The sequence below is a fragment of the Somniosus microcephalus genome, chromosome 8, assembly GCF_052327205.1.
Source record: "Somniosus microcephalus isolate GS21.2 chromosome 8, FLI_Smic_1.0, whole genome shotgun sequence".
NCBI lineage: Eukaryota > Metazoa > Chordata > Chondrichthyes > Squaliformes > Somniosidae > Somniosus > Somniosus microcephalus.
In genome coordinates, this window is record NC_140994.1 from 258,544,555 (window position 1) to 258,567,981 (window position 23,427).

Here is a 23,427-nt window from a genome sequence, read left to right on the forward strand (position 1 = left end):
TTTCCTTCCCTGATTGACATTAGTTACGTTATTCATTAATTGGGTTCATTAGACATCCGACAGCTTAATGGTCACATTTACTGAAAGCAGATTTATTTTTATTTCGAAATGTATTTTAAGTGCAATCAAATTCTCAGACCGCCATTGCTATTTCAGACCTCTCGATTACTTGTCCAGCAGCATAACTGCTGCACTACCGTACATTCTAACGTGATAAGCGAAGCGTAACATTTTAAAAGTGCAGCACTCACCTCGTGAAATTCAGTGGTTTCCCTACTCGTACAGTTTGATGCCTTTTCAAGTTCTGCAGCGACACAAGAGCCAGTCTTGATATTAATCATAGGCGCGGTCGCACCATGTAGCTTTAGAAACATGAAATCGTTCATGGCTGAATCTTGACACAGGTCATAGCGAAACGACTGTGGGAGGGTCCCGCTATCATACACCTCTGTATAATTGGGTGGTATTTGAAGATTCACACGAGCCTTTTGGATTCCGTGGAGCGAATCCCTCCGGAGAAAACACGCCGTGTTCCAACAGCAACAGAAACTAATATTTCCATTTCTGCCTTTGTGCACCTTAATACCGAGGATTACAATCGCCACAAGTAATAGGAATGAGGTCGAGCCAAAAGCAATCATTAAATAAAATTTTAAATCGTATTTCCATGGACTTGTGATCCCCAACATGCCGATATTAGATGCATTGTCTGTAGTATCATCCTGCACTGATACATTGATGGTGAGTGCAGATGAAAGGGGTGGGGTTCCATTGTCCCTCACCAAAATTACGATTTTTTGCCTCAGTGAATCTTTATACCTAAAGCGGCGAATTGTCCAGATTTCTCCTGTTTCAAGAGCCACAGTAAACAAACTTTGATCAGTGGGCTGACGGAGTTGGTAGGAAAGTTCAGCGTTCTGTCCAGAATCGGCATCAGAGGCTATCACTTTTGCAACCAAGTAACCCGAGTCGGCAGATCTTGGTATTGTTTCCTCTGTTGCGGACCCTTTACTTGGCAAAGGTGACACGATCACAGGGGCATTATCATTCTGATCTACGATGATCACATTCACAGTTACATTACTGCTGAACGGAGGGGATCCAGCATCCTTCACTTGTACACCGATTTTAAACGTTTGAAGTTGCTCATAATCAAAAGAGCGGTGAGCAAACATCACACCACTGGCCGAGTTTATTGAGACGAGAGTGGCTGCAGGCAAACCGTGTACCAGGCTGTCCAAAATAGAATATGTCAGCTCCGCATTCTGATTGGAATCCGGATCAAAGGCTGACACGGAACCAATTGAAGCACCAATAACATTATTTTCTGTTACATTCATGGTGAAGGAAGGCTGCGTAAAGCGTGGCGCGTTGTCATTTATATCTGAGACTTGAACTCGGATGGTTTTGTTGGTAGAGAGGGGAGGGGAGCCTGTATCCGTACATGTAACGGTGATGTTGTAGTATGGCACCTTTTCACGATCTATATCACCGTGAGTGACTAACCTGTAGTGGTTATTAGAAGAGGTGTTAAGCTTAAAAGGGATATCTCTGGGGATCCTGCAATAAACATCTGCTCTATTTCCAGAATCTCGGTCTGTAACTCTTAAAACAGCTACTGTAGTTTCAGGTGAAACGTCTTCTGGGATCGTGCTTGACGTATAAGTTGTTATTATTTGAGGATAATTATCATTAACATCAGTAACCATTAGCAAAACTTTACAATATACTGCCACTGCATATGGGCCTCTGTCCTTAGCTTGTACCGAAATCTGATAATTTTCTGCTTCTTCAAAGTCCACGCTGCCGGTTACTCTGATCTCCCCGTTTGTTGAATCCAAGCTAAATACCTCACGCACTTTCTCAGGAGTGTGATCGCTGAAAGAATAGATTACCTCACCGTTTAGGCCTTCGTCCATATCCACCGCGGATACTTTCACAATCAAAGTATCTTTGGGCACATTCTCGGCAGTGGTGATTTGATAAACGTTCTGTTCGCAAACCGGGACATTGTCGTTCACATCAAGCACAATGATTATAATCTGGGTGGTCCCGAATTTCTCCGGGTTTCCGCCATCAAACGCCGTCAGTGTTAATCGATGAGTCGGTTGTTGCTCCCGGTCTAGGGGTCGTTCCAGCACGAGTACTGGGATGTCAGTTTGTTCGCTGTCTGACTGTGATTTCAAAATGAAATGCTGGTTCGGGCTTAGTTGGTAGGAGCGAACACTGTTGGTTCCTGCGTCCGGGTCCCGAGCGCTCTGGAGTGGGAAGCTCGATCCGACCGGCGTCAATTCTAATATTTCTAAGTTAACCTCGCTTCTCTGGAATACGGGCGCGTTGTCATTTATGTCGAGAATGTCAACTTCAGTACGATATATCTTAAGAGGATTTTCAATCACAGCCTCTAAGATAAATACGCAAGTGGGGCCTTGTTCACAAAGTTGTTCCCTGTCTATTTTTTCTTTTACGAACAAAATTCCAGTATTTAAATTCACGGCTAGATATTCTTTTTTGTTTTCAGATGCAATCCGAAACCTGCGCTCGAACAACTGTTTAACATCTAACCCTAGGTCCTTAGCAATATTTCCAACAAAGGCACCAAGCTCTAATTCTTCAGGAATTGAGTAGCGAATGCTGCCACGTACTGAGTCGGAAAGATATATGAGTATCAGATAAAGAACAGGCCATTGTGGCACTCGGCTGTTGAGCAAGAAGGCCATTCTGGATCAGAGTACTGCAAATATAACTGCCAGATTCTCAGATGAGCTGTAGGCCGCTTGATGTAACGACGAGAACGTAATTATTTATTACCTTGTTTATCCAGATGACAAGCCTTATGCTTCGTACAACGTAGCGAGGTCTCTGTCGCAATCGCCAAGGTTATTTGTACAGATATCCTTCGATTTTCTCGGGTTTCTTAGATGTGAATCGAGCTAGTGGGACGACGAATGCTTTTTGTTTCTTCGCTACTGCGCAGTGTGTGGTGTAGGGGGAGTGGTGCTGGATCTCCAGCCACATTTCCTCATCTCATTGGTAGACAGCGACACAAAGAGACTCGGCCAATAATAACAGCAAACACTCTTAAAGCAATACTGCCTCTACTGAAGACCGGAAGAATTGCTTTATGCATTTAACGTTGTGCAACTTTAAATCCTGGTGCTGCGCAATATTTATGATATGATTTATGTGATATCCGCATTGACGTGCAACCTAATTAGGGTTATATTTCACGCTTCTGATCACCATTCCTTTTGACTATTGTTGTTCATCAATCCTTAGGTATGTCAACCAGAAACAATCTAGTGCAAGAAAACACTTTTTCGAGTTGCTTTGGCAGATGGTTTACACGCTTGTTTGATTTATTTTTGTCTCCTTAACATCGGTCTGTACATGCGAGTTCGTTAATGTATAATGTTTCTCAGACCTGACTATCTGCTTTACCAGACTTGAATGAAATATCACGGGCTTCTTCATAATAATGCGGATAATTACTCATCAGTAAAAAGATTTTGTTTCTTTTGTCAGTTCCTGTTTGCAATAAAAGCTCCTGCGCCACAAGAACTTTAGAGTTTCAAGGAGAAGACCCACCACAACTTTTACAGGACAACTGGGGATGGGCAAGAAATGCTGCCTTGTTGGTTTGGTACACTATTATTGTAGCCTGCACTGTGATAAGCATTGTTGAATAATTCCATTCTTCCTAGCTGAGCGTCACTCAGTATTAATTCTGAATATAAATAATTCTTGGGATTTGTTACCTAACTTGATGCATTTTCAATAACATTCTGAATTAGGAGTTTGTTGTTATCTGTAAGTTTCAACATGTTGCCTTCACCAAACAAGCCATCGGAAGGTGTTTATCGGTCTGTTGAAAAGGGAATAAACTGCAACAGCTGCTAGCTTATGCACAGGAATATAGGATCCAATGCAGAGTCAGAAAATTGAATATCTTGGCGGATGCAGATACTTACCTGAAATGTGTTTATTCTGCTTGTGGATTCACAGCTCTGATAAACAATAACGTTACCTGAAATTTCACAGAGGAAAGCTAAATGGATGGTTGGTGTGATAAATCAGGACAAGAACATTGGCATACCACTGCATCTAAAAGTCAATGCCCTGCAACACGAATGTTTGCAATTTGGAGCCGCGCTTAACTCCGTACTCGATTATATCCCCCTTGTCTATTCTGATAAATACACTCTCTGCTTCTCGGCATTCTCTTACTGATCCATCAAGGCCACTGCCAATGCCTCCTTAAAAGGAACAATTACAACCATCCAATCTTTGTCTCTGATCGTACTTCCTCCACAGGTTGTGTGCTGGGGACTAACCTCACCAATGTTCTTCAAAGCGCGCTCATCTGCGCCAGCATGCTCGCTTAGACGTTCGGTGCATCAATAATCATTTATGTCAAGAATATTAACCTCGGCCTTTGCCTTCAGAATGTCTCTTTAGTTAGGAACAGGGCCCTTGTCATTCACAGCAGATTGTAGATTATTATACTTACGTTCTAGCATTGACTGAAATTTGGCTATGGGTTGGCGATATATTATCCGTTGCAAAAAGCTAATTATTAGGATTTATGCTTTAACAACTGTCCCACCCAAACTTCTATGTTGTTGGCACGGTCCTCATCGTCAATTTCGATTCTGATCCTTTCCCCTACTTCACTGACATCATTTCAGCCTCATCAATAAGCGAATGTGCATCCTGATTGATTGCAATCTACATATCAGCTCGCTTTGCTATCTGCCTTCACAATTTAATCTCATTGAGGCCTCCCTATAAATTCTCCTACCCATGCGCATGAGCACTACCTCGAAATCGCCAGCTTACGTGGCCACTCTGCTTTCATGGTCTTGATCATTAACAAGGTCACTTCGAACCTCTTCTTAGGATCCCTTATCACCCAAATGTCCCTATTCAGTTTCACCGCCACTTCTTTACACATATATAATTTACAAATGCACTGGCACACTCCCAACTACCTTGTCTTGGTCCCTCCATTCACGATGACACTTACGCAGCTCTTCATTTGCTGAACCACTACCTTACATGAATGGTAGATTCCACAAAAAAATCCGTCAGTGCCTCCCATGACTTTGTTCCCCGGGATATAGCAGAAATCTTTATTTCCGCAAGTCCACCGGTTGAAACCTGAGCATGTCTGGCGCATACCTGGATTAGAAATACATCACCAGATTTGGCTGTAGCATATCAAACATTAGTAGGTCTCAATCTCCTCCAGAACAACGCAGTAGTCTGGGATCATCTTTGAGTGCCAGGATAGTCCCTCGTTCAATTTCCCAATTCTCAACCATCTTCTTAAACCTCACTTCCATGGTAATCCACAGTCACAACTAACTACAAGTGCCAGGAGCTCGTGGATATTTTTATTAGCAAACAGAAACCATACATTCAGTTGTGTCTACTGCTTCCTCAATACCCCTGCCACGAAACCAGTCCTTCCCCAACATCAGCCCACCAAATTCCTGCCACTCTGTAGTTTCTTTCTCATTTCGTCCCAAGCCCCCTGAAAACTGTTTTATTTCCAGACATACCTGCTGCTTCCATGATCCCATTCAATCGCTTTACCACTAATCCGGTGACAACAGAACTTCCCGGCTCTCACGCTAGCTGGCATTGTAAATGGCGCCTCTATCCACAAGCACTCTCCCTTTTTAAATTACCAGCGTTGCCCCTCTCCTTAAGAAATGCAACCGTGTGCGCTCTGCTCTTGTAAAATAGCACCCATCTCCATTCACCCTCTTATCTCCAAATATTGTTGTCGCCCAAGGGGGAACGGTAGCGCAGTGGTAATGTCACTGGGCTACTAATCCAAATCCAGAAACGTGAGTTCAAATGCCACCACGGTACCTGGGGAATTTAAAGGCAGTTAATTAAATAAACCTGGAATGGAGAAAGCAAGTATCAATAATGGTAACTATGAAATTATTGGATTGTCGTAAAAACCCATCTGGTTCACTGCTGTCCTTTAGGACAGGAAATCAGCTGAGTATCTATATGTGACTCCAAACCCACAAAAATGTGCTTGACTCTTAACTGCCTTCTGAAATGGCCTAGCAAGTCACTCAGTTGTAACTAACCTCTACAAAACAAGATAATAAGAATAAAACTGAACAGACCTCCTGGCTGTGGACATGGCAACCCAGCCCAATCAACTATGCAAATTCCATTTCACCAACATCGGGGAACTTGTGCATAAATTGGGCGAGCTGCTCCACAGGCTAGTCAAGCAACAGCCTGACATAGTCAGAATCATAACTTTTAGCCAATGTCCCAAACTCCTCTATCACTGGGTATGTCCTGTCCCACCGGCAGGGGTGGTGGCACAGTGGTATACAGTCGGGAAGGACTCTGGACCCCATGAAGTCTCATGTCTTCAGGTCAAGCATGGGTAAGGAAACCTCCTACTGATTACTACATACTGCCCTCCCTCAGCTGCAGAAACAATGATCCTCCACGTTGAACACCACTTGGAAGAAGCACTGAGAGTAGCATGGGCACAGAATGTACTCTGGGTGGGGGACTTGAATGTCCATCACCAAGAGTGATACGGTAGCACCACTTTTGGCTGAGTCCTGCAGGACATAACTGCGTTTCTGGGCCTGCTACAGGTGGTGAGTGAAGTAACAAGAGGGAAAATCCTAATAGTCCTCATCAATCTACCTTTCGCAGATGCATCTGTCCATGACAGCATTGTGGAGACGTAGTCCCGGCTTCACACTGTGGAAAACTCCATCGTGATGTGTGGCACTACCACCGTGCTAAATGGGATAGATTCAGAACAGATCTAGCAACTCAAAACTGGGCATCCATGATGCGCTGTGGGGCAGCAGCAGAATTGTATTCCACAACAATCTGTAACCTCATGGCCCAGCATATCCCTCACTCTACCATTACAACCAACCCTGGTTCAACAACGGGTGTAGAAGAGCATGCCAGGAGCAGCACCAGTCGTACCTAGAAATTAGGTACCAACCTGGGGAAGCTGCAACACAGAACTACATGCATGCTAAAAAGCAGAAGCAGCATGCTATAGAACGGGCTAAGCAATCCCACAATCAATGGATCAGATCAAAGCTCTGCAGTCCTGCCACATCCAGTCGTGAATGGTGGTGGACCATTAAAAAACTAACGGGAGGAGGAGGCTCCAAGAATATCCCCATCCTCAATGATGGTGGAGCCCAGCAAGTGAGTGCAAAAGACAAAGCTGAAGCATTTGCAACCAACTTCAGCCAGGTGCCGAGTGGATGATCCATATCGGCCTACTCCCGAGGTCCCCACCATCATAGAAATCATTCTTCAGCCAATTCGATTCACTCCATGTGATATCAAGAAGCAGCTGAGCGCACTGGATACAGCAAAGGCTATGGTCCCCGATAAAATCCTGGCTATCGTGCTGAAGCCTTGTGCTCCAGAACTAGCCGCGCCTCTAGCCAAGCTGCTCCAGTACAGCTACAACACTGGCATCTATCTGACAATCTGGAAAACTGCCCAGGTATGTCCTGTCCACAGGCAGCTGGACAAATCCTACACGGCCAATTACCGCCCCATCAGTCTACTCTCAATCATCAGAAGGAAGGTGTCATCGACAGTGCTATCAAGCGGCACCTGCTCACTGATGCCCAGTTTGGGTTCCGCCAAGACCACTCGGCTCCCGACCTCATTTCAGCCTTGTTCTAAACATGGATGAAGGTGCTGAATTCCAGAGGTGAGGTGAGAGTGACTGCCCTTGATATCAAGGCAGCATTTGACCGAGTCTGTCATCAAGGAGCCCTAGTTAAACTGAAGTCAATGGGAATCAGAGGGAAAATGCCCCACTGGCTGGAGTCATACCCAGCACAAAGGAAGATGGTTGTGGTGGTTGAACGTCAATCATCACAGCCCCAGGATATCGCTGCAGGTGTGCTTCAGGGCAGTGTCCTAGGCCCAACCATCTTCAGCTGCTTCATCAATGAACTTCCCTCCAACATAAGGGCAGAAATGGGGATGTTCACTAATGACTGCACAGTGTTCAGCACCATTCACAACTCCACAGATAATGAAGCAGTCCATGCCCGCAAGCAACAAGACCTGGACGATACTTGGGCTGATAAGTGGCAGGTAACATTCGTGCAACAGAAGTGCCAGGCAATGACCATCTCCAACAAGCAAGAGTCTAACCACCTCCCCTTGACATTCAATGGCATTACCATCGCCGAATCCCCCACTATCAACATCCTGGTGGTCACCATTAACCAGAAATTTAACTGGACGAGCCACATAAATACTGTGGCAACAAAAGCAGGCCAAAGGCTACGTATTCTGCAGCATGTGTCTCACCTCCTGACTCCGCAAAGCCTTTCCACCATCTACAAGGCACAAGTAAGGCATGTGATGGGATACTCTCTACTTGTCTGGATGAGTGCAGCTCCAAAAACACTCAAGAAGCTTGACACCATCCAGGACAAAGCAGCCCGTTTGATGGTCACCCCATCCACCACCTTAAGCATTCACTCCCTCCATCACCAACACTGCAGCAACTTGCCAAGGCTTCTACGGCAGCACCTCCCATACCCGCGACCTCATCAACTGAGAAGGACAAGGGCAGCAGGCGCATGGGAACACCATCACCTCCAAGTTGCCCTCCAAGTCACACACCATTCTGACTTAGAAATATATCGCCGATCCTTCATCGTCGCTGAGTCAAAATCCTGGAATCCCTACCTAAGAGCGCTGTGGAAGTACCATCACCAAACGGACTGTAGCGGTTCAAGAAGGCAGCTCATCACCACCTTCAAAAGGGCAACTAGGGATGGGCAATAACTGCTGGCCTTTCCAGCGACGCCCTGATCCCATATAAACGAATACAATAAAACCCAAGTCCATAAGTCATCTATATTGAACTTCCTGTTTGAACCCATCTAATTAGGTTTTCAGCCTTCCACAAAATCGAAACAGCTCCAATCAAAATTTTGAAAGACATTCTCTGTGAGCCTGAGCACGGTGCTTTATATGTCACACATTGGACATCATTCCTTTAAAGCCCCCGAATCTCCTTCAAGAGCATTCCTAAAACCTTTCTTTTACACCAAGTTTTTGGTCCTGCTCCTAATATCTTATTCCTTGTCTCTGTGTCCATTTTCTTCCTCGCGCTTTTCAGCATATTTCTACTTTAAAGGCTATAAATAAATGCATAAACATATCTCGATATACTAGTTCAACTATTCATATGATGAAACATTGATGACTGATTTCAGCAATGACTTGGGTGTCGCTAAACACAAGAACAACAATTTAACGCTACAACGAAAGCGCAATATTTACTGAAATATCAGAGAGAGGATACTCGAACAAACTCTAACAATTCCCCAACTATTATTCACAGCGCAATGTCGAGAGCATAAAACCGTGAGAAAATTTAACAGAATTAAAGGTAGGCTCCAGGGGTTTTACACATTAATACCACACATCCACCTTCTTGCCTTCTCTGTATTTCATTTCACGTGATAAAGACATTAAATAGTTATGAGATCGCATTTTAACTGTCCGCTTCATTAGCCTTCACAGATAAATTATTCTCGAACTGCATCAATGTTTCGGTGGCAACAATCTGCCTGAATTATCTTCTCACTCTAAATTCCCCAATTAGGAACAGCAGATCAGTTATGTTCCTTAACGAAAAAGTCATCTTTCATCTCAAATATTTCAATAAAGCAACAGTTTCGTTAGAATTTACTCATAACATAAGCTTTTGTTACTCAATGCCTTGGCTATTTCTGTCCTTCAAAATTTTGTCTTGAAATATCAATATTTCCTGTCACTGTCCTTTTTGCATAACTACTTAAATAAGAACATAAGAACATAAGAAATAGGAGCAAGAGTAGGCCATTTGTGCCCTGGGGCCTGCTCCACCATTCAATATGTCATGGCTTATCCTCTACCTCAACGCCACTTTCCTGCTCTATTCACATATCCCTTGATTCCCTTAATGTCCAAAAATCAATCGATCTCTGGCTTGAATATACATAAGGACTGAGCCTCCAAAGCCCTTTGGGATAGAGAATTCCAAAAAATCACCACCATCTGAGTGAAGAAATGTCTCCTCATGTCAGTCCTCAATGGCGAACCCCTAATTCTGAGACTGTGACCCCTAGTTCTAGACTGCCCAGCCAGGGGAAACATCCTCCCTGAATTTACCCTGTCAAGCCCTGTTAGAATTTTGTATGTTTCAATGAGAACACTTCTCATTCTTCTAACCTCTAGAGAATATAGGATAGTCTACTCAATGTCTCCTCATAGTCAATCCCCCCATCCCAGGAATTACTATGGTGAATCTTCGTTGCACACTCTCTATGGCAAGTTATCCTTCCTTAGGTAAGGAAACCAAAACTGAACACAGTGCTCCAGGTGTGGTCTCACATGCCACTTGCTTTCCTAATTTTTGCTCTACCTACATGTTAACTTTCAGTGATTCGTTTACAAGGACACCCAGGTCTCTCTGAACACCAAAATTTCCCAACCTCTCACCATTTAAAAAATACTCTGCTTTTCTATTTTTCCTACCAAAGTGGATAACTTCACATTTCTCCACATTATATTCTATTTGCCATGTTCTTGCCCACTCACTTAGCTTGTCTATATCTGCCTGAAGGCACTTTGCAACTTCCTCACAACTTACATTCCAAACCAGCTTTGTTTCATCAGCAAACTTGGATATAATTAATTTGGTCACTCATCCAAATCATTGATATAGATTGTGAATAGCTGCGTTGCAAGCAGTGATCCTTATGGTACCCCACTAGTTACAGCCTGCCAACCCGATGAGACCCATTTATTCCTACTCTCTGTTTTCTGTCCGATAACCAATCCTCAATACCTGCTAATATATTACCCCAATCCCATGATCCCTAATTTTATTTAATATCCTCTTGTGTGGCACCTTATCGAATCCCTTCTGAAAATCCAAATATCTCAGTTGCATTGATAACATGATCACTAAAATTTGGGTTATTTTCTATTTTACGCACCATAACTGGATTATTACTATGGATTAATTTTACAACACCACTGGCCATGGTGATTGTTGTAGGAACTGAGCAAGGAAAGAATTCTGTGCCACGTATAAAATATGCATTTGTTAGGTATTCAATTGTCGTTTTTTTCCAATAAAATCTAGGCATTTGGAAGTCTCAAAAGTTGATATCAATGAATATTTGTATTCCATGCTCTCTACCAAAGAAACCAAGTTTCTTTTAAGGCAGCAAAACACTGCCCATCCACTCTAATTAGTGTCACTAGCACACAACGTCAGTTGTGATGCATTTCATATCCTTTTCAGCGCATCATCATTGACAGATTTATTCTCGTTAAAGGCATTTTCCTTCCATTTTTCTTATTAATTTCTTCATTAAATTTCCTTAACAGGCCTCCTATCTTTTTTCGATAAAGGATTGGCTAACAGGATAAAACAGAGAGTAGGGATAAACGTGTCATTCTTCGATTAGCAGGCTGTAACTAGTGAGGTGCTGCAAGCATCAGTGCTTGGGTCTCAGCTATTAACAATATATATTAATGATTAGATGAAGGGACCGAGTGCAATGTATTAAAATTTGCTGATGATACAAAGTTAGGTGGAAAAGTAAGATATGAGGAGGGCATAAAGAGCCTGTAAACGGATAGCGAAAGTTTAAGTGAATGGGCAATAAAGTGGTAGATGGAGAAAAATGTGGGGAGATGTGATGTTATTCACTTTGGTAGGAATAACAGCAACAACTTGTATTTATATAGCGCCTTTAACGTAGCACAACATCCCAAGGCGCTTCACAGGAGTACTAAACGTCAAAATATTTGACACGGAGCCACATAAAGAGAAATGAGGACAGGTGACCTAAAGCTTGGTCAAACTGGTAGGTTTTAAGGAGCTTCTTAAAGGACGAAAGAGAGGTAGCGAGGTGGAGACATTTAGGCAGGGAAGAATACAAAAACAGAATAGTTTTAAGTGGTGAGGAACTATTAAATGTTGGTGTAAAGAGAGATTTGGGTGGCCTCGTAAAAGAAACATCGGGAGTAAGCATGCAGGTACCACAAGTGATTTGGAAGTCAAATGGCATGTGGCATTTATTGCTAGAGTTTGGAGTACAAATGTAAGGAAGTCTTGTTACAATTGCACAGGGCTCTGTTGAGACCACAACTGGAGTACTGTGCACAGTTTTGGTCTCTTTATGTCAGGAAGGGTATACTTACCTTAGAGTCGGTGTCTTGCATGTTCACTAGACAGGTCCCTGGGATGAGAGGGTTGTCCTATGAGAAGAGATTGAGTAGGTTGGCCCTATACTCTCTGGAGTTTAGAAGTATGAGAGGTGAACTCATTGAAACATATAAGATTCTTAGGGGGATTGACAGGGTAGATGCTGAGAGATTGTTTCCCCTGGCTGGAGAGTCTAAAACTAGGGGGTATAGTCTCAGGATAAGGGGCCAGCCTTTTAAGACAGGAATTAGGAGGAATTTCTTCACTCACAGGGTTGTGAACCCTGGGGATTCTCTGCCCCAAAGTACTGTGGATGCTCAGTCGTTCAGTATATTCAAGGCTGAGATACTTAGATTTTTGGACTCCAGAAGAATTAAGGGATATGGGCATAGGCAGGAAAGTGGACTTGAGGTCGAAGATCAGCCATGATCTTATTGAATGACGGAACAGTTCTACTCCTGCTCCAAATTCTTATTTGCTTATATTTTCTAAGTACCTCTATTGATATTCTTCTGTTTCCCTTGCTAATTTACATTTACCATTCCATCACTATATTTATTTTTTCCCATCTCTCATACGCACTAAGGTCTGAACCGTTATTGACTTAACTGCAATTCCTTCACTGCACTACTTTTCCTTTCTCATTGGCAATATGATGCTTTATTAATCCTAAAGAATCGTGAGTGCACAGTTTTAAGCTAAATATAGTTTATGTACAACCCACATAATCGCCAGACATATGAGTTTTCTTCAGCTAGGTAGTCCAGACTGAGGTATTTAGTTAGATCAGCGTGATAAATAGCTGATGCCTAGTTTTATTAAACTTCAATCTTTCTAGACTGATTTCAATAGAATTTTGTTTTCATAGTTAAAGATATCAAGGGATATGGAACAAAGGCGGGTAAATGGGACAGAGTTTCAGAGCAGCCTGTCTAACTAATTTGATTGAATTTCTTGAGGAGGTATCGAGGAGGGTCCATGAGGGTAGTGTATTTGATGTAGCCTACATGGATTTTAGCAAGGCCTATGGAAAGCATAACAGATTGTTTAAAAAGTAAAAGCCCGTGGGGCCCAAGTGACAGTGGCAAGTTGGATCCAAATTTGACTCAGTGGCAGAACGTAAAGTGTAATGGTCGACGGTAACTTTTGTGACTGAAAGGCTGTTTCCAGTGGGGATCCACGGGCTCAGTGCTAGGCCCCCCTGCTTTTTGTGGTACACATCAATGATTTAGACGTCAATGTATCGGGCATGATTAGGAAGTTTGCAGATGATACAAAAATTGGCCGTGTGGTTGATATTGAGGAAGAGAGCTGTAGACTGCAGGAAGATATCAATGGACTGGTCAGGTGGGCAGAAAAGTGGCAAATGGATTTCAATTCGGAGAAGTGAGTGAATGCATTTGGGGAGGGCTAACAAGGCAAGGATAAACACAATTAATTGTAGGGTACTGAGAAGTGTAGAAGAACAGAGAGACCTTAGAGTTCATGTCCACAGATCCCTGAAGGTAGCAGGACAGAAAGATAAGGGCCCAGAAATTCGAGTCGGGGGCTTGCCGCGCGTGTAAGCCCCCGATCTGCACTTACCCGACGTGCCGGCCGTTGAGCTTCAGGGACGCCTGGAATTGCTGTTTTAAAATGTTGACTCCCGGGCAGCGTCTGACGTCACGCCGCCCAGGAGTGCAGCCAGCGCGAAGCCTGTAGCGCGCTGTGCAACTGAGACACGCCCCTTGAGGTCTCAGTTTAACAGGACACGTCCCCAATGTTTCCGCCAAGCTGCTAAGCATTTTTACATGCAAAGCAGCAGTTTAAATAGGTTTTTGGAAGTTTTTTGAAGCTTTTGGTAACTTTTATAAACTTTTGAAAACGTTTACATTATTTTGAAGAATCTGAAGTAGTTTTAAACAGAATTAAAGCAATTTAAAGACTTTTAAAAGCCCTAAAAGAATTTTTTAAATTCCATTTATTTATTTAGCAATGTCGTCGTCATACGTGTCTTCACACTGTTCCCTTTGGGGAACTGTATGAAGTGGTGGAAGGATTTATGGCCATGATTAACGCTCATTCCGTGACCATCTTTGAACCAGCCCTTAGGGCGGTTAGTCCTATGGCGGGAGGGTATTACGGGCTCCCACAAGCTATACAAGGAGGGGGGGCCACCCACACTCACGGACGCAAATATCCCACTGGATGTCAACCCAGAATTTAGAGCCGGAGCTCTGACTCCACTTGCCGGGACTGTCTGGAGCGGGGTTCGAAACCCTACCCTGATCTAGGCCCAGCGGCGGGGATCCTACCACTATGCCAAAGGCCCAATCCGATTAGTAACGTGAAATGGCTGGAATGAGCACAATTCACAGCATTAAAAGAACTCACAATTGAACTGATGATGACCTCAGCAATCTCCTCAAGGAGGTGGAGGCGCAGCGCCTGCTCATCATTGGTAATGAGAAGTCAAAGGCGCCGCAAAAAGGGCAGATGATAGCTTGGTCTTTCAAGTGGCAGCATAGGGCTCCAGTCACGGGGAGGGAAAAGGCGCAGGAAACATATGGGTGTCACCTTTTGTGCAGAGTGGGCCTTTTGCGTAGCAGTAAGCATCCCCGCCGCTGGGCCAGAAGGAGTAGGGTTTCGAACCCCACTCCAGACAGTCCCGGCAAGTGGAGTCGGAGCTCCAACTATAAATTCTGGGTGGACATCCAGCGGGATACTTGTGTCCGTGGGTGGCCCCCCCTCAGATGGGTTGTGGGAGCCCATAAAACCCTCACGCCATAGGACTAACCACCCTAATGGCTGGTTCAAAGATGGTTACGGTCACGGAATGAGCGTTAATCACGGCCATAAATCCTTCCACCACTTCATACAGTTCCCGAAAGGGAACAGTGTGAGGATACATACGATGATGACCTCTTGCGCAATGCACCTCCTTGGACCCTCAGTCGCAGATGCGAGGGGGCAAATCGTGCAATTGTTAAATTTTTCATTTTATTGACATGTAAAATGTTGGCCCAGTAATTCCCTTCCAAATGCGCGAGTACGGTCGGGGTACTTACGCGTCTGGCTGGAGGAAATGCCGGTTTTCAGCATGCACAGCACATGCGGGGAAAACCGGCATTTCCTGTCCTCTGAACGAAGGGGTTCAGAGGCAGAACGCGTGCGCAGTAAAATTCGCTGCTTTCATTCATGCTTTCAGTGAGGTCCAGTCCTTACAACTTACACATGAAAAAAGCATGGGTACAGTTGCTCCAGAGGCTGCGGAGGAAGATATTTCTTATCGTGGAGCTTCTGAAAGTATGTATGTCTGTATATATTCCTTTGCGTGTTATGTATATATTCCTTTACTTACGTGTATGAATGTATTATTTAATTATGACTTTCAGAGAAAGTAACTTATTGGAAAATCATAATTAAAAACATACATTCATACACATAAGTAAAGGAATATAAAACATACATACATATACGTAATGGAATATATGCGGACATACATACATAATTACTTATTACTGATGAAAAGTTTCTTTCTTAAAAGTGCTGGAAATGTTACATTACTCATTTTAGAACACTCATTTTCACATTCAATTCACACAGCCACAATTGCTCCTTCTACCTACCGTTCTGAAACCCGTTTAAAAAAAAAAATTAAACTTTAAAACTTACTTAAAATTTCTTAAAATAACTTCCCTCCCTTTCCCAAACAAAAATATTGCCTTTCAGAAGCTCCACGATAAAATATATCTTCCTCCGCAGCCTTGGAACAACTTTACACATGCTTTTTTCAAGTGTAACTTGTAAGGATTTACCCTCACTGAATCCATGACTGAAATCGACGATGCGCTGTGCATGCTGAACGCCGGCATTTCCAACGGCCAGATGCCTGAGTACCCAGACCGTACTCACGCATTTGGTCACGAATTTCTGGCCCAAGGTGGTTAAGAAGGCATACGGGAGACTTTTCTTTATTAGCCGAGGCATAGAATATAAAAGCAGGGAGGTTATGCTAGAACTGTATAAACACTAGTTAGGCCACAGCAAGAGTACTGCGTACAGCTCTGGTCACCAAATTAAAGGAAAGATGTGATTGCACTAGAGAGGCACAGAGGCGATTGTCGAGGAAGTTGCCAGGACTGGAGTATTTTAGCTATGAGGAAAGATTGGATAGGCTGGTGTTATTTTCCTTGGAGCAGATGAGGCTGAGGGGAGACTTAATTGAGGTTTATAAAATTATGAGGGGCCTAGATAGAGTGCATAGTAAGCACCTATATTCTTTAGGAGAGAGCTCAATAACAAGGGTGCATAGGTTTAAAGCAATTGTTAGAAGGATTAGAGGGGAGCTGAGGGACTTGTTTTCACCAGAGAGCGTGGGGTTCTGGATTTCACTGCCTGAAAGAATGTTGGACGAAACCCTCATCACATTTAAATGTTACTTGGATATGCACTTGAAGTGTCGTAACCTACAAGGCTACGGTCCAAGAGCTGGAGAGTGAGATTAGGCTGGATAACTCTTTTTCGACCGGCGCAGACAGGATGGGCCGAATGGTCTACTCCTGTGTCATGAATTTCTATGATTCTATGATATAATTGTGGATCAGAATGGAAGGGCTGAATGGCCTACTCTGTACCCATCCCAGTTGCTCTTACTGTTAAGTCAACCACGTTGTTGTAGCTCTTGAGGCACATATAAGCCAAAATGGGGAAGAAAAGCAAGTTTCCTTCCCTGAATGACATCAGTTAGATTACTGATTACTTAGGTTTATTAGACAACTGACATCTTAATGGTCACATATAGTGAAAGCAGATTTATTTTTATTTCGAAATGTATTTTAAGTGCAATCAAATTCTCAGACCGCAACTGCTATTTCAGACCTCTCGATTACTTGTCCAGTCGCATAATTGCTGCACTACCGTGCATTCTAACATGATAAGCGAAGCTTAACCTTTTTAAAAGTGCAGCACTCACCTCGTGAAATTCAGTGGTTTCCCTGCTCGTAGAGTTTGATGCCTTTTCATGTTCTGCAGCGACATAAGAGCCAGTCTTAATATTAATCATAGGCGCGGCCGCACCATATAGCTGTAGAAACATGAAATCGTTCATGGCTGAATCTTGACACACGTCATAGCGAAACGACTGTGGGAGAGTCCCGCTATCATACACCTCTGCGTAATTGGGTGGTATTTGAAGATTCACACTAGCCTTTTGGATTCCATGGAGCGAATCCCTCCTGAGAAAATACGCCGTGTTCCAACAGCAACCGAATCTATTAATTCCACTTCTACCTCTGTGCACCTTAATACCGAGGATTACAATCGCCACAAGTAATATGAATGAGGTCGAGCCAAAAGCAATCATTAAATAAAATTTTAAATCGTATATCCATGGACCTGAGTTCCCCAGCGTGCCGATATTAGATGCATTTTCTGTAGTGTCGCCCTGCACTGATACATTGATGGTGAGTGTAGATGAAAGGGATGGGGTTCCATTGTCCCTCACCAAAATTACAATTTTTTGCCTGAGTGAATCTTTATGCCTAAAGCGGCGAATTGTCCAGATTTCTCCTGTTTCAAGAGCCACAGTAAACAAACTTTGATCGGTGGGCTGACGGAGTTGGTAGGAAAGTTCAGCGTTCTGTCCAGAATCGGCATCAGTGGCTGACACTTTTGCAACCAAATAACCCGAATCGGCAGATCTTGGTATTGAGTCCTCTGCTGCCGACCCTTTACTTGGCAAAGGTGACACGATCACAGGGGCATTATCATTCTGATCTACGATGATCACATTCACAGTTACGTTACTGCTGAGCGGAGGGGATCCAGCATCCTTCACTTGCAGACGGATTTGAAAATTTTGAAGTTGTTCATAATCAAAAGAGCGGTGAGCAAACATCACACCGCTGGCCGAGTTTATTGAGACGAGAGTGGCTGCAGGCAAACCGTGTATCAGGCTATCCAAAATAGAATATGTCAGTTCGGCATTCTGATTGGAATCCGGATCAAAGGCTGACACAGAACCAATTGAAGCACCAATAACATCATTTTCTGTTACATACATGGTGAAGGAAGGCTGCGTAAAACGTGGCGCGTTGTCATTTATATCTGAGACTTGAACTCGGATGGTTTTGTTGGTCGAGAGGGGAGGGGAGCCTGTATCCGTACAAGTAACGGTAATGTTGTAGTCTGGCACCTTTTCACGGTCTAACACGCCATGAGTGACTAACGTGTAGTAGTTATTAAAAGAGGCGTTAAGCTTAAAAGGAATATCTCTGGGGATCCTGCAATAAACATCTGTATTTTTAGAATCTCGGTCCGTAACTCTTAAAACAGCTACTGCAGTGTCTGGTGAAGCGTCTTCTGGTATCGTGCTCGAGGAATAAGTTGCTGTTATTTGAGGATGATTATCATTAACATCAGTAAGCTTTAACGAAACCTTACAATATACTAGCAGTGGATGTGGACCTCTGTCCTTAGCTTGTACCGAAATCTGATAATTCTCTGCTTCTTCAAAGTCCACGGTACCGGTTACTCTGATCTCCCCGCTTCTTGAATCCAAGCTAAATACTTCACGCACTTTATCAGGAGTGTGATCGCTGAAAGAATAGATTACCTCGCCGTTTAGGCCTTCGTCCATATCCACCGCAGTTACTTTCACAATCAAAGTATTTTTGGGTACATTCTCGGCAGTTGTGATTTGATAAACGTTCTGTTCGCAAACCGGGGCATTGTCGTTCACATCAAGCACAGTGATTATAATCTGGGTGGTCCCGAATTTCTCCGGGTTTCCGCCATCAAACGCCGTCAGTGTTAATCGGTGAGTCGGTTGTTGCTCCCGGTCTAGGGGTCGTTCCAGCACGAGTTCTGGGATGTCAGCTTGTTCGCTGTCTGACTGTGATTTCAAAGTGAAATGCTGGTTTGAGCTCAGTTTGTAGGAGCGAACACTGTTGGTTCCCACGTCCGGGTCCCGAGCGCTCTGCAATGGGAATTTCGTTCCGACCGGCATCTGTTCTGATATTTCTAGGTTAACCTCGCTTCTCTGGAATACGGGCGCGTTGTCATTTATGTCGAGAATGTCAACTTCAATACGATATATCTTAAGAGGACTTTCAATCACAGCTTCTAAGATTAATACGCAAGTGAGGCCTTGTTCGCAAAGCTGTTCCCTGTCTATTTTTTCTTTTATGAACAAAATTCCAGTTTTTAAATTCACGGCTAGATATTCTTTTTCGTTTTCCGATGCAATCCGGAACCTGCGCTCGAACAACTGTTTAACATCTAGCCCTAGGTCCGTAGCAATATTTCCAACAAAGGCACCATGCTCTAATTCTTCAGGAATTGAGTAGCGAATGTTCCCACGTACTGAATCGGAAAGATATATGACTATCAGGAAAAGGACGGGCCATTGTGACACTCGGCTGTTTAGAAAGAAGGCCATTCTGGATCAAATTACTGCAAATATAAAAGCCAGATTCTCAGATGAGTTGTAGGCCGCTTGATGTAACGGCGAGAACGTAATTGTTCATTACCTTGTTAATCCAGATATCAAGCTTTATATTTCGTACAACGTCGAGAGGTCTCTGTCACAATCGCCAAGGTTAGTTGTAGAAAATCCCTTAGATTTTCTCGGCTGCTTTCTTAGATGCGAGTCGAGCGAGTGGAACGATGAATGCTTTTTGTTTCTTCGCTACTGCGCAGTGTGTGGTGTAGGGGGAGTTGTGCTGGATCTCCAGCCACATTTCCTCGTCTAATTGGTAGACAGCGACACAAAGAGACTCGGCCAATAATAACAGCAAACACTCTTAAAGCAATACTGCCTCAACTGAATACCGGAAGAAATGCTTTAGCATTTAACATTGTGCAACTTTAATTACCAGTGCTGCGCAATATTTATTGGCCCAGAAATTCGGGTCGGGGGCTTCCCGCGGATGCAAGCCCCCGACCTACACCTACATATCGCGCTGACATTTGAAGACTGGGCCTGCTTGGATTTCCGGTCTGTGGCCCGGTTCAGCTCCCGGCGCGCTGTGCGTGCGTGATCCAACGGCGTACTTAGTGCGATCAGCCGGCTGGAATCGCATGAGCACTGGTCAACCAATGGGACTTTACAAAAGTCCATTCATGAGTTAAGACCGGTCAAACTCATGAAAAGTACGGGCGACCAAAACACGACTTAAACTTTAAATAAATGTTAAAAAAAGTTCCAATAATTAAATTAACTATTAATAACTTTAAAAAACTAATTTAAACAATTATTCAAATTTCTGCCAAATGTTTTTTTTCAAGAAATCGGGTCCAAAAATTAACTTACCTTACTGTAAATTCTTTAAAAATAATAAACCTGTGGAAAAAGTTTTCTAACTTTAATTATTAGACCACTTACCTTATAAAACTAAGTCCTTACGTCTGCTTTTTACATTCGTAAAAAGTGGAGGCCTTCACGCACAGACAAACCTGTCAAAAAAACCGAAGTTCAACGCGTACGTGCTGCCTCAAACGTCGCTAGGGAACCGCCTCTTAACCCCTTGGTTCAGAGGAGAGGAAATGCCGGATTTCAGCATGCACAGCGCATGCGCGGAAAACCGGCACTTTCAATGGGCCCACGCATGAGTACCCCGTCCATGATAATGATTTGTGTGATATCCGCACTGACGTGCAACCTAATTAGGATTATATTTCACGCATCTGAACACCATTCCTTTTGATTAATGCTGTTCATCAAACCTTGGGTATGTCAACTAAAATCTATCTAGTGAATGAAACCATAGTTTAGATTTGCTTTGGCTTGTTTGATTTATTCTTTTTGTCACCTTAACATCGGTCACTGCATGCGAGGTCGTTAATGTAAAATGGCTCTCAGCTCTGACTATCTGCTTTACCAGGTTTGAATAAAGTGTCATGGACATCGTCACAATAATGCGAATGATTACTCATCAGTAAAAATATTTTGTTTATTTTACCAGTTCTTGTTTGTAATAAAAGCTCCTGCGCCATGAGAACTTTAGAGTTTCAAGGAGAAGACCCACCACCACAGATTTTACAGGACAACTGGGGATGGACAAGAAATGCTGCTTTGCTGGTTTGGTACACAATTATTGTAGCCTGCACTGTGATACGCATTGTTGAATAATTCCACTCTATCTAGCTAAGTATCACACAGTATTAATTCTGAGTGTAGATCATTCGTGGGATTTGCTGCCTCACTTGATGCATTTTCAATAACATTCCAAATTAGGCATCTGTTGAGCTCCATAAGATTGAACATGTTGCCTTCACCAAACAAGCCATCGGAAGGTGTTTAGCAATCTTTTAAAAGGGAAAAAAATGCAACAGCAGGTTGCTGCTTGCATATACACATGGTATGGAGATGCCGGAGTTGGCCTGGGGTGGACAAATGTAAGAAGTCACACAACACCAGGTTATAGTCCAACAGCTTTATTTGAAATCACAAGCTTTCGGAGCGCTGCTCCTTCGTCAGGTGAAGTGGAGAGATGCATAAAAACACAGCTTATATAGTCAGAGAATAATGTCAGGTGTTTACAGGTAATCTTTCTAACTGCCATTTATCACACCTCGGCAGAGAGATAATCACAGCAATCAAAGGTGTGAATGGTGTCCAAACAGGTCAGTCAGGAAAACATTACATCAAAGCACAATGAGGTGGGGTCACAAGGGGTCAAATGTTGCAGATGCTGGGGTCTGTATGAAAAACAAAAAAACAGACAAAAAACATTTTTTTTGCTGGAAATCACAGCAGGTCCGGCCGCATCTGTGTGGAGAAAACAAGCCAATGACGACTCGAGTCTGGATGACCCTACTTCAGGTGGGGTTACATGTAGCGTGACATGAACCCAAGATCCCGGTTGAGGCCGTCCTCATGGGTGTGGAACTCGGCTATCAGTTTCTGCTCGACGATTTTGCGTTGTCATGCGTCTCAAAGGCCGCCTTGGCGGCCTTCGAGACACACGACAACGCAAAATCGTCGAGCAGAAACTGATAGCCAAGTTCCACACCCATGAGGACGGCCTCAACCGGGATCTTGGGTTCATGTCACGCTACATGTAACCCCACCTGACGTAGGGTCATCCAGACTCGAGTCGTCATTGGCTTGTTTTCTCCACACAGATGCGGCCGGACCTGCCGTGATTTCCAGCAAAAAAAATGTTTTTGTCAGTTTTTTTGTTTTTCATACAGACCCCAGCATCTGCAACATTTGACCCCTTGTGACCCCACCTCATTGTTCTTTGATGTAATGTTTTCCGGACTGACCTGTTTGGACACCATTCACACCTTTGATTGCTGTGATTATCTCTCTGCCGAGGTGTGATAAATGGCAGTTCGAAAGATTACCTGTAAACATCTGACATTATTCTCTGACTATATAAGCTGTGCTTTTATGCATCTCTCCACTTCACCTGATGAAGGAGCAGCGCTCCGAAAGCTTGTGATTTCAAATAAAGCTGTTGGACTATAACCCGGTGTTGTGTGACTTCTTACATTTGCATATACACAGGAATATAGGATTCAATGCAGTGTCAGGAATTGGAATATCTTGGCGGATACAGACACTTACCTGAAATGTGTTTACTCTGCTTGAAAATTCACAGCCCTGGTAAACAATAACCATATCTGAAATTTCACAGGTGAAAGCTAAACGGATGGTTGGTGTGATAAATCAGGACAACCACATTGGCGTACCTCTGCATCTTAAAATCAATGCTGTGCAACACAAATGTTTGCAATTTGGAGCACCGCTTAAATCCGTACTCGATTATAGCACCCCTGTATATTCTGATAAATACACTCTCCGCCTCTTGGCATTCACTTACAGATCCATCGAGGCCACTGCCACTGCCTCCTTAAAAGAAACAATTACTACTACCCAATCTCTGTCTCTGATTGTACTTCCTCCCCAGGTTCCTCGCTGGGGACTGACTTCACCAATGTCCTTCCTGCGCACTCATCTTAACCACAATGCTCCCTTAGACATTCGGTGGATCAATCATCATTTATGTCGAGAATGTCAACCTCGTCCTTTGTCTTCACAATGTCTCTTTAGTTCGGAACAAGGCCCTTGTCATTCATACCTGAATTGTAGATTATTATACTTATGTTCTAACCTTGACTGAAATTTGGCTACGGGTTGGGGATGTATTATCCGTTACATGAACCTAATTATCAGGATATGC

General features: G+C 43.5%; 1 protein-coding gene across 7 annotated transcripts in view; it reads right to left on the reverse strand.

Moving 5' to 3' along the window:
- The window catches only part of LOC147114284 (protocadherin beta-15-like), a 196,607-nt gene that overhangs the window by 51,047 nt on the left and 122,133 nt on the right, over positions 1-23,427 (reverse strand). Inside the window, exon 1 of one of the 7 annotated variants that reach the window (XM_085995977.1) lies at positions 17,211-20,401. The exons of 5 other annotated variants lie outside the window; for them this stretch is intronic. In XM_085995977.1, the coding sequence (XP_085852103.1) occupies positions 17,211-19,676 (2,466 nt within the window). In that variant the 5' untranslated portion in view covers positions 19,677-20,401. Of the gene's footprint in view, positions 1-251; positions 3,888-17,210; positions 20,402-23,427 lie in introns of those variants that run through there. One more of the 7 variants, XM_085995969.1, reaches the window with a different exon arrangement.